This window comes from Aulostomus chinensis, chromosome 17 (assembly GCF_037954235.1).
Source record: "Aulostomus chinensis isolate RoL2024-O1b breed Wild chromosome 17, RoL_Achi_v1.0, whole genome shotgun sequence".
NCBI lineage: Eukaryota > Metazoa > Chordata > Actinopteri > Syngnathiformes > Aulostomidae > Aulostomus > Aulostomus chinensis.
In genome coordinates, this window is record NC_141336.1 from 27,095,313 (window position 1) to 27,107,482 (window position 12,170).

The window sequence follows — 12,170 nt, forward strand, 5'->3', positions numbered from 1 at the left end:
CAGATGTTAAACCTCATTACCTTTGCCTTGTAAAACTAAAAATTTTAAATGGCCGAACTGAGAGTATTTATCACAAATGGTTGAGGCTGACATTTTGGCACTTGAGGGCTCGCAACTTCTTCTGTTGCCATATCGGTCCGGTCCGATCCGCTAGGTGATCCGGTCCACTAATCCACACATCCACTCGTGCTACGTGAGGGCTAAGCTAGGCTAGTTCAAAACAGCCCCGCTGAACGTCACCTGGTCCTCTGTCACCGCCTCTGTTCATGTTGTCCTTCCCCTTAGCGGTGCGTTTTATTCACCAACACACAGATTTTATAAAGAAATTATTTATTCAGGGATATCGATCGACGATTAGGTTGACTGGACCCATCGAGTGGCCCCTTATTAGCAGCTAAGCTAATAGTTCCTGCCGCCTCCTAGCCAAAATGGCGGACAACGAGGAGGACAGCGGTTCGATCAGAACAATAACAGCACAGGAGCCGCCCGGCGTCGTTGGCTGCCCCCAGCCCAGAGACAGTTTGCCGTCGGTGTCCCCAGCTCTGTGCACGCAGCCTGTGGAGAATGTACCAGGAGCGACCGCCGAGCAGATTTGCCAGCCTGGGGAGAGTCCACAGGCAGTGTCCAGTGTTCAAAGCGGCCAGTCTGCTGAGACTTCTACCGCAGGGCCCGGAGCTCAGCTGGCGGATCTCCTACAGAACTGCCCAGAGGAACAGAGCATCCTAGTGAGCCCTGAGCTCACAGGACTGGGCCCAGACTTGGTCAATACCACCATCATCTACGTGCAGCCGGACGGCAGCCTGGTGGAGGGCTCCGGGCTGACGGCCGAGGAGCAGCAGGCTCTCCTGGAGCAGCTCACCAAGCAACAGATCGTCCAAGTGTCAGACACGGAGGCCGCCCAGCTGCTTCAGCACAATCAGGTGGTCAAATCTATCCCGGTCCACAATACAACGCTGGACCCAAGCCAGCTGCAGCAAGTCATTAACCAGGTGACCAAGTCCCAGGCCCAAGTCCCTCAACAGGTCCACATCCAGATCCCTCAACAGAACCCAAAGCAGCAGGTCCAGGTTCCTCAGAAAAACGCCTCCCAGCAGTTGAAGACTGTTGCCCAGCAGGTTGCCCTGCAGACCAGCAGCTCAGTCCAAGTGTTCCAAAAAAAGGTGAGACAGAAATTTATTCAGGTTTAAGATCAGTTGCAGCCTCTGCTGGTCCACATTTAGTGCCCCCTGACTCAGGGCGGGGGGAAGTGGTTGAGTTCTCTCTGGCAAAGGACCTACTCCCCACCTACAACATGCTAACATTATTGTGTAGCGATGTGGTAAATTTACTCATTAGTAGTGTTTTAAGAAGTATATAAAGTCACATTGTTGTGTGATTTATTGAGGTTCAGTCTTTGACCTCCCATGTGGTGTCTGGTTTTCTGTCCACAGTCAGAACCAGTCAGGATCCAGCTGCAAGTTCCTCCTAAACAGGAAGTGAAGTCTGGTGCCCCCACTCAGCAGAAGAGCCTAGGTGTCAATCAGCCACAGGTGAAGGTATCGGCCAACGGCAGCATGAGCAGCCCTCAGATCATCCACATTCAGCCTGTGGTCGGTCAGCAGGGTCAGCAGTTCTTACTGCAGCAGAGTCCTGGGGACCCGCCCATCCAGCTGCTCCTTCAGAGCCCTACCCCCATGCTCGGATCGCTGCTCCCACTGGTTCATAAACTAACAGGCCAGACATCATTAGGCACCACCTCTAGTGTGGGTCAAAAACCAGTGTCCTCCCCCATCAGAGTCCAGGCTCTTCCTACAGTCAAGACTCCGCCCACTTTGACTGTTAAGACCCCGCCCACCTCAGCTGTTAAGACTCCATCCTCCCTCACCACTAAAACTAATAGTATGCCGGCAATTAAAACACCTACAAATGGCACGCTTGTGGCCTCCAATAAATGTCCAGTTAAACCAGCTGCTGCCATCTCAGTGGTTCCAACCCAGACCAGCACAACTGGTGCTGCGCGGCCCCACATAGTGGTCCCGGCTCCGCTGGCACTTCCCTCTGCCATTAAGGACAGAGAGAAAGAAAAAGAGAGGGGAAAGAAACTGAAGAAGAGAGAGAAGAAAGGGGTGAAAGTCCAGACCAGATCTGGTCGGGTCTCGAGACCACCCAAGCACAAAGCCAAAGACTACAAGTTCATCAAGACGGAGGACCTGGCTGACAGCCATCAGTCAGACTCTGATGACTACTCTGACATGAGCGTGGAAGAGGAGGAGAGCGAGGCCAGGAAGAAGGATGACACCACCCCTGGAACCTCTCCCTCTCTCACCTACAGCCATAAGTCTCGATCCCACCATTGCCAGACCTGCGACAAGGCCTACATTGGCCCAGGAGGTCTGAACCGGCACTATAAACTGAACCCTACCCATGGAGAGCCAGACCCATCCGGTAACACTCCACACACCCCCGTAGATGACAACCGATCACAGGAGCCAATATCTGCAACTTTTAAAGAGGAGAAGGAGAAGGACGAGGAAAAACTTCCTACCATTACAGACAGAGTAAGAGGCCAAGCAGATTCGAGATCAGCAATGTGGTATTTATTGTTTCTGCCTTTGGTAGGCGGAGGTTATGAAAACCTCCAGCTAACTGGAATATCAGTGACATCGGAGCAGTTGTCTGTAAGCATACAGATGATTCTGATATGTTCGGCATATGTGCAAACACGCCACGGAACCTCATATGTGTCCTGGCGAGGTTGCCAGCAAATACCATATGACTTTCTCAACATTAAAATTTCATCTGTAGTTTCAATCAAGGTGCTGTCCCAGTAACATTTGTTGTCAGGTGTTATTTAGGACTCGGTTGAATGTTTACCTTCAATGCCATTTTTACAAAGTGGTGGCTTGAAGGTTTGATAAGCAGTCTTGTGACCGGAGAGACATGGTTTAGTCCTCAGGGCCAGCAGGATAACCCTGGATGGAGAAATTAGAGAAGCATCACCTTCCCCATCTTCATGACAACCACTGAGGCACCTTTAAACCCTGCTGCTCCAGCTGGACTGAGCAGGTTCTTAATTAAAAGAAAAAGAGAAAACTACTTTTGTGTGAAACAGCTTGTCTTGCCAGTGGTTTGCCAGATTTTTCCTCAAGGTGTTGTCGAGATATGGAGTCAGTTAAGCTGCATTCTCACTCGGCAAAAAACCTGGCACCTGTGTTCTCCCAGGTTTTTGCGCAAGGGGAACAGCTTTAACCGGCATTCAGTTCTGGGTCACGTGACCGTGCAGGAGATGGGTGTGTATCAGTTCTGATTTGCATTGATGGGAAAACGAGACCCAATCAAATATGGTCATTTTTAGTGGTCTCCCAGCACTTCTGGTCTGGCATACATGACAATTGGGCAGAGCTCCACTCGCAACAATACACATGGAGGATTGACAGCTCGTCCCCTCTGTTTTGTAACTTCCACTATTTTTATCATCTCAGACAGGAACAGTCTGTCATGGTTCAGTCAGTACTGAGTGAGAAAACTGACTGAAGGTAGATTCCAACAGACACTTCATCTCTGTCCTCCATGTTGCTGCTGCAACAGCCACCAAAGATTGTCTACCAGCCCAAGATGCTGCACTCGGATGGTGCTTTCACATCTTTCACTTCTGTTCCATGCCATTATGGCATTTGTGATATCAAATATGATGCATGAAAAAAACAACAAAGGCAAGTATTGCTCAGCTTTTATTAGATTTGCCTGGGTCTGAAACCCATGTGTACAGGGTATGAAATTGTGTTATAAGGGCAGACAAACAACAAAATCAACAGAATGATGATCCTGAAAGGATCTGCTGGCTGTCTGACTGATTAGTTTCTCTCTTACCATCAGGAGGGGGGCCCAGCAGCAGCTGTAGGACTCAGGGGCGTCCAACACCGAGGCCCCGGCCGGCCCAGAGGAAGAGGACGAGGCAGGGGACGGGGTCGAGGACGGGGTCGAGCACTCGGACCTCCTCCTAAGGTTAGTTCCTTGTAAACTGAAACCAAAGAATAAAGTTCATGTTAGGTTTCATTGCGACCATCTTTGCTGCCAAGATTCCTGATGAGTGTACACTTATCGACCAAAACATGACCAGCATTATTGTCACATTCATTTTTAACGGTCTTAAAATGAATGTAAAGATTCCCAAATCAAAACCTTTTCTGCAGTTATTCCCCTCGCTTGATAAAAATCCGTCACGTAAGTAAATTAATCCAAAGTGTTTCAAGTGTCCTGAGGCTTCAACAAGCCACATTGTATTGTGGCTTTCTTAGCTAGCGAAGTTTCGCCTTAAACATGACGTGACGAGGGTTTTCTAAACAACTTGTGGAGTCTTCAGGACACTTGAATTACTTCAGACAAGCACTATGGTTGCATTTTATAGTTTAATTATGTATTTTATTTTTTTACATTAGAAACATGGTCACCAATTCAGTTATTTTATTTTTTGAGAGATCACTGCAGCACATCTTCCTGAAACTCCTGCAGTGATTTTTGGACTGGAAAAAAAAAGGATTGGTATAAGAGAGAATAAACAATGACTGAATTGTCATTTATGAATGAACTTCTCCTTTTAATGATGAATTCAAACGGAACTGAAACTTGAAAATGTTTAATTACATCTCTGGTGGGCGATGTGGTCCATGTGGGAGCCACTCTGGTCTAAATGTAGCTTTAGCTTATGTTCTGACAGAGAGGGAGAAATGCAAAGGTAGCTATCAAGTCGCAGCCAGCTGGTGACGTGTAGTCAGTAAGCAAGAGTGTAAGATGGCGGCTTCCGTTTTCTTCCTCAGCACTCGGGGCACTTCCTATTCCTTCATCCCAGAGGCACCCTGGCACAGTTCTTCATCTGTCCTCAGCACATTTTCTAACGCCACTAGAAACTAGTGTTCTGTCATGACCACATCTCTTATTGTTATTCTCACTCAGGTGTCCGTTGGCCTCATCAGTAGGAGAGGACGCCGAGGCAGACCACCAAAGCTTGGTGTTTCCATGGTAACAGCAGAGCAGCCAGCGGAAAGGAGAAGAGAGCGACTGCAGGAGGTTAGACCCTAAAAGCAACTTAATAACATCTAAAAACTCAGATATGGGAATGTTACTTTGGCAACTGTGTTCTACAGCTGGTAGATCAGTGTGACGATGAGGAGCTGATGGATGCCGTTCTTCCTCGGCTAACCAAAATCTTGAGTCTCTGGGAGTTGCTGCTTGCCAAGGTGCATGCACACACACACACACACACACACACACACACACACACACACACTCACACTCACACACACTCAAACCAAAACAACACTTATTGAATCCAAAATATGCTTTAGGTGGATCGTGGTGGTCCAGCCCGCAGTCGCTTTCCAGACATTTACTGTGAGTTCGAGTCCCTGCAGAGTCAGGTGAGACAGGCGGCTCAGGATTACATCATCAGTCCACAGGGTGGGGCCCCGCCCCTGGAGGTCAGGAACATTGAGGTGAGAGCTCACTCTCTTTCTTCTACCCTGCTGGCTTTAACTGTCATTTACTGTGATGGTTGACATGATAACAGTTTGCCCTCTACTCAGCTAACAGGACCAGGTGAACCTGGTACCTGGCTGGACGCTGGTCAGAGAGACACAGATGAGTGTGTAGTTGTGTTGGAGTGTTCATGGATGTTCTATGTTCTCCGTAGTGGTTCAGTAGTATTAGTCTCTGAAGAGATCTGAGGCACTACTAATACTACCTACAGGAGACAACAGGTGTCTCCACCTCAAACAGGAAACAGCTCCCCCACCTTCCTGTCTTCACCGCCGGCATCAGTAAAAGTCTGGAATGGCACCGACCCCCAAGATGACACACCTCAGGGCCCTGGAATGGTCTTCCAGAGTCTGATTCATTAGCTCAGTCCAGCAGATGTTAACAAGTCCCCTTGCACTTTGGTGTGAGAGAATGGATGCCAGTTAGAGTTATGAAAAATTATTTATCCCAATTGCAATTGAATTATTAAATTCTTAAATCAACAAAATAACCCTCCACCCCCCACAGCTAAACATGTTTTGCCCATTTTAAGTACACAACTGCTGAGGAAATGAAAAAAACTTAATTTTAATTTAACTCAAATTCAGGCGCTCTCTCTGTTGTCCTGTTCTTTAGTGGTGGTGTCTTGTTTGTAAGACAACGGTGAAACCAAAGACAATTTTCCACATTGCTGACACAGAGCCCTCCTACTTTACTGGCACTTCTACTCTGCTGTTGGGTTACCCAACTGGCAGCCACTCACTGTACTGAGAGCAACTCTACTGTTGGCTACTCTGCTCTCAGTTGCTCTACCAAACCAGGTCATATACTAACTTCTGCCACTCTTTTCTGTAATTTGATTGGTGTTCCAGGTCGCCAGGTCTCTTGGGATCCTAGACGAGGTAAACAGGATGAAGGTGGTGCCTGGAATGTCCCCCAGTTCCCATCTAACCAATAAGAACATCCGATATATGGAGGTACACTTTCATCCACTTTTAAACTCAGGTTCTGCAGGCAGGAACAAGGTTTTTGTTGTAGGATGACGAGGAAGTCAGAAAATGGTAAATTGCTCTTCCCATCATCAAGCCCTTAAAGTAACAATAATACACAAATAGCTCTGGAATAACGCTTTTAGTAATTAATTGAGCTGATCAGCAGAAAATCCAATGATTTATCCTGATTGATCAAAAGATTAAAATTGTGTGTGTCTGTGCTCAGTTGGCATTGCCTTTTGTTGTGTTTGATCATCTTTGCTGTGGGGAGGTGAACTCTCGCACCACCTGGAGCAGTGAGAGGCAAAACTTTCAGCTTTGCTATGTTTGAAATATCTGACTACTTATTTTCGTGCCACCACTCAGTGCCCTGTAAAGACACTGTGTTGTCGCTGTGGGAACACAATGCTTTCCTTGTTTTTGGATCCCAAGAACAAAGAGGAGGAAGCGAGCGTGTGTGTCATGTGTATATATATTTGTGTGTTTTTTCCCTAGGCTGCTGGCTAGCCTGCTGCTAGCCGGGTTTATTCACATGAACCCAGACATTTAGAATCTATTAAGATATTCTTCTGTCATATCCGATCAGACCTAAAGGAATACTTGTCTTTTTTTTATTGTTGGCATCACTCTGGAGAGGGTTGGTGCTGCCCAATAGAATACTCTCCTCCTGTTAATTTAGTTGCTTCAGGTTCACATGTGGTTGTGTCTGCGGAGTAAATGAAGAGTCGGTGGACACGTTACACGCACAGTTAATGTGTTGCCATAGTAACAGCTCTTAATCTATATTGTTTAGCTGTAGGTCATTTAGGTCAATCATTAATTGTTTGGAGTATATTTGCTCCTGGAACACTATGTTGATAAGCCTCCTGTAAGCTGGGGCCACCCAGACTTTCCTCCAGTTCACATTTTTCATCACATATCAGAACAAGTCATCCAGGAGCCTCCCTGTCCAATGCTGGACTTCAATTCAAAACAAATAAAAACAACCCCTGAAACTGTTGTTTCCCTGCAACACCGCCGCCACGATTTTTCCTCCTGAACAGTTGACCTTTTGACTTCTGGGTTACACGCCGCTGTGGATCCGACTGAGCATGCGCATATTGCCAGGCCGGTTTGGAGGTGATTGAAGCATCTACATGTTGGAGGAAATGGGTCACCAGTCCAATCTTTGAAAAGTATGATTGCCGTCAGACCAGTGTGTTTACAGGTATTTTAACATCTATGTTTTTTCACACTATCTGAAATCTGGCAAAGTGATTGATTCATATGGCAACATGTCCGCCATGTCTGGCTGTGGGGACAAGTGCAGAATGATTGAGCTGAATACAACAAAACCTTGTGCACACACAGATTTATCTTTCTGTCTCTGAGTAAGTTTAATACATCTGGCATTTCTGGTGGTACCCTCTCCGCCAACAGGGCACCTTGAGACGAATATTAGATTGGTTCTGAACCTGATACCTTGGTTACCAGCCGGACCCAAATAAAGTTGTCTGAGTCCCTGGCAGGCTGCTGAATAGAACAGCTCAGGAACCTAGTTCCTGTTGGTTAACGGGTTAACAGAACAGAACTCCCTGTAGTGTGATCCAGTCAACACTACTTTTTTTTTCAGAATTCCAAGATGCTGCCACCTTCTAAAAGATTCAAGATGGAGAACAGTATTCCTGTTCACCAGAACGGCATCGAGCTGCCAAGAACAGGTAACAGCTGAACCTCCTGTCTAACAGATCAGATCTCAGAGAGAGACGGTGCGGAGTTCTGTCCAATTGAAGAGTCATCACGATGCAGGTGTAAAACGGTGTACTTAACCATCCAGCTAAGAGAGGGAAGAGAATCACATGGTTCATGGCAGGTGATCCGATAAGTCCAGTATTGTTCCTAACATAAATCCAACCCTGCTTTTCATATTATTCGAAAAAGCCTTTTCAAAGACCAAATCTTCTTTTTACAAAGAAATTGCTTTTATTTAAGTATAAAATAATATCACCTTAAATTACAAAAGGCAGGCAGTTGTTTTTAACAAGACTTGTTCTGCACCAGTGGAGGCTGCTGGCTGTGTTCAGGTCTCTGGTGATCTCCAGGGCCTTCAGCTGGGTGACGGGTCTGGTTCTGGCAGACCCTCATTTCTTTTTTCAACCATGTACTGACACACTTGCTTGTTAGCCCTCTGGGAGCAGACACTTTCAGGACAGGGATAAGTTTCCTCTGACTGTTAGCATTTGGAGGACGCTCTTACACTCTGTCACATCCATGTGATGTAACAAGTTGATTCAGTAGCAGTTCTCTGACCGATGACTGAGGCTCTTCAGTTCAAACTGACAGAACAAGTTGAAGCAGTTTCTAAGTAAAAATAATTAGGGTTTAAGGGTTTGAATTGAGGATGTGACACAATCAGTAAAGATTCACACCCCTACTCCGCTGTACAAACAACCACCACATTTCATTCCACAAATCATTGTTTGGGCAAGGACAATGACAAAAGCATTGACCTGTAACAACAACTTGGTGGTCCATCGCCGTCCTCAAGAAACCTGCTCTCTGTGTTGGTGGCAGTAAAGAGCTGTTGGACCGTCGGCTCTCTTGGTCAGATCACTAACAAAGACGTGATGGAAGTCATCTGTACTACATCTGTACTATTTAGTTCTGAGGGAAATGTAACCCAACATTCATACTTTCTGTCCTCACACATCTTTTTCAAGTTGGGGTCACCGTGACCACTGCGACCTCCATGAACTCTGTTACCCCCTCAGCCTCCTTGACCCCTACGACCTCTGTGAACTCCACTCTGAAGTCCTGTTCCGTCTCAGTGTCCCCTTTGGTGATTCCAGCTGGATCCAAACTGTTGTCCACCACTGTTGACTCTGCCTCCAGGTAAGCAGACTCTTTCCGCAAACAGGGCGCCTCTGAATAGTTCATTTTAGGAAAAATCCATCTAAGTCATGTGACCTGTAGGCGTCTGTGCGGTGGCCATGATGAGAGCTGCTGGAATGCTCCAGAACTCTTCAGCATATTCCAGCAGCTCCAAGTGCAGCAGAGTTTCCTCTGGAGAGTTTACAACTACAGTTTTAGTTCTGCTGCTCGCATGGATGCATGTGGAAGGACTTCTCTGCTCCTGACATGACATCACATCACATCAACAGCAACCAGGAGTCAATCAGCTGTCAGGAGGACGGCTGCTGGGCGGCAGCGTGTTGGAGGTGTCAATCATCATGAAGTCGAGGCTGCCTGGGGGCGCTGGAGCCTCCTGCGGCTGTACATGTTTACTCCATACATGAAGATTATAGACGTGTTGATGTCACTTCATCATGCTGTCAGATTCTCTTAGCTCATCGCCATCTTCCCCTGTCAATTTGTCGTCGCCCCCGTGACCTTTTCCGTCAGGGTCAAGGATGAATTGACAGGAGGAGGAAAGACCCTGGTTGTCTTGTTTTGGCCTTAACAGACACAATATTGTGGCTTGACACTTGTTAAACTTCTAAATGACAAGGCGAAACATTTCTATGAACCAGACACTTCAGAGGGGAAAAAGGTGCTCATGTGGTTCATAACCATGACAGAAAATCTTGGCTGCTCACAAAACCTAACGTTCAGTTTCTATGAAAACAGGAAACCTCCCTAGTCTTCTGTTTGGAGAGATGAATGTCCACAAAGGCCAAGAGCATGTAGGCCCTGAATTGTTCTCTACATTTAGAAGTCATCATCTAATATCCAGTCTTCTTTTAACTCAGTTTTTCATCTGTTAACTCTTTTAAAAAAAAAAATACTAACTCACATGTTGCCATGAATTTTTAAGTCATAAATTATTCTTCTCTCCTCTCATAATACTCCAGACCCTAAATATAAGATGAGCCCTCTCTCTCCAGATGTATTTCCTAGAATTGACACTGTCTAACATCTGGATCAATATCGTAAGTGTGCTCAAGGGATCAAAATGACTCTGGTGGGAGAAGATGGTGAGACATCTTTCAGACAACTCAAAATGAAAAAAAGGACAAACTACTGGTTAAGGCCACACCCACTTCCAGTTCAACAGACAAACGGATTTATCTCTTCACCTGTCAGATGTAGTTTAACAATGTGACACCTGGACCAGGTGCTCATTGCTGATTGGTCAGCAGTTTTTTTTTTTTTAAGTCTGTCCCTCTGGTCCCCACAGATCTTCTCAGCCCTCTTCTGTTAAGATGCAACCCACCAGGGCTCTTTCACCTGTCACGCCCATGGTGGTGACCACAGGCGAGGACCAGGAGGAACCGCCTCTTCAGGATGAGCCTCGGGCAGCACGGCAGGACCAAGTCCTGAGTACCAGTGATATTGCAGCCCAAATGAAGGAACTGGAGAAGGCTCTGGGTCCATGTCCAGAGTCCACCCAGACTCCTGAGTCTGGGGGCCAGATATTGTCATCTGCACACAACCAGCAAAGGGGCCCTGCCCCACCAGGCCCTGGCACCACACACCCCTGCGAGACCAAGGAACTACAGGAGGGCCAGGAGATCTACATCCAGACGGAGGGGCTGACGGTACAGCTGGCTGAACCTGGATCAGAAGGGATTGTCATTGTTAATGGGCCAGATGGGACCACGATGCACATCCAGGCCCCAGAGGGGGTTCCCCTGGAGGCTGTCCAGGCCTTGCTGGGCATTGAGGCATCAGATGGAGCCAAAGCGCCTCAGTGAATCCTGAAGAGAACTCCAGAGCAAGACTAAAACCCAGCCTTACTCACATGACAATGGCAGCGAGAGTGTGACATTAATTTATGAGGTGAAGTGGTCAGTCTGCCTCTTGGACCTGGTCTGTCAAAGAGAGCTGGTCCCTGGTGTCCTGATCCACAGAGGACTGACTCGAGACGAACTCTATTTATGGTCAATTTCATGAAGACAGTAGCCTTTAAGGCCTGGTATGAGACCTTAAAAGTCCTGGTTTGTGGTTCAACATGTTCCTCTCGTCAGACTGAACATCCTGGTTCACGACACATTGAAGAACCTTCCACAAACAGCTGCCATTGATATTTGACTTTATTATCCAGTTTTCTTGATTGACTCTTATTTCAGTCTCATTTTATTTTACGTAGCTCATATTTATTTCTTAGATGGTTACCTTGAGATCATCATGGTGACGTGTCACCTGCAGGTCACACGTCCAGATGCTGGTTGTCCATGAACCTGATCTCATACACTCGAGCTGCGGTAGCAAGCACAGCACTCACCTGTGATGTCATCCTGATTGCAAGTTTTGATTGTAAATGTATAAAACTTTTTCCATATTTGGTTATGTTGTTCATCTAAAACTAGAAACTGAGCAGTTGGCTGTTTATATGTAGATAAAAACAAAGTATAAGAAAGTTGCACTATTTTATTACTTTTTATAAAACTTCATAGTGAAACTGCAACATTTGTCATGTTGATGGTTTGAGTGTTCAGACATTTCATGATCATGACATCACAATAAATGTTGGCTATCAAACAGCTTGATGAGTCCAGCTGAGTAACTGAAGCATCCGTGAAGAAGAGCACTGCTGTTACTGGACTGCGGAAGTGAATCATGGGAAGGAGGCATGGCTGTCCACCGTAGTCGATCCATAACTGATGCAAAGCTGAGTGAAGCTGCTGCAGCAGGAAGCTCCACTGTACAACATCTCATTTTACAAAGTGAAACTGTAGAATTTTATTTGAAGGATTTTAAATAATG

At 46.5% G+C, this 12,170-nt stretch overlaps 1 protein-coding gene across 1 annotated transcript; it reads left to right on the forward strand.

Annotated features, from left to right (window-relative positions):
• The first annotated feature begins 181 nt into the window (after positions 1-181).
• Positions 182-11,962, forward strand: znf839 (zinc finger protein 839). Its single transcript, XM_086182939.1, has 10 exons — positions 182-1,160; positions 1,431-2,537; positions 3,856-3,984; positions 4,933-5,046; positions 5,124-5,216; positions 5,325-5,471; positions 6,366-6,470; positions 8,098-8,185; positions 9,185-9,356; positions 10,642-11,962. The coding sequence occupies exons 1-10, from the start codon at positions 429-431 to the stop codon at positions 11,156-11,158; spliced, it is 3,204 nt and encodes a 1,067-aa protein (XP_086039065.1). The 5' UTR covers positions 182-428; the 3' UTR covers positions 11,159-11,962.
• The last annotated feature ends 208 nt before the right edge of the window (positions 11,963-12,170 follow it).

Bases quoted from the DNA above. Each gene is read 5' to 3' on its own strand.
- znf839 (XM_086182939.1), top strand. From the start codon at position 429: ATGGCGGACAACGAGGAGGACAGCGGTTCGATCAGAACAATAACAGCA. The intron at 6,471-8,097 runs GTACACTTTCAT...TTTTTTTTTCAG, and splicing joins AGAACATCCGATATATGGAG to AATTCCAAGATGCTGCCACC. The intron at 8,186-9,184 runs GTAACAGCTGAA...ATCTTTTTCAAG, and splicing joins CATCGAGCTGCCAAGAACAG to TTGGGGTCACCGTGACCACT.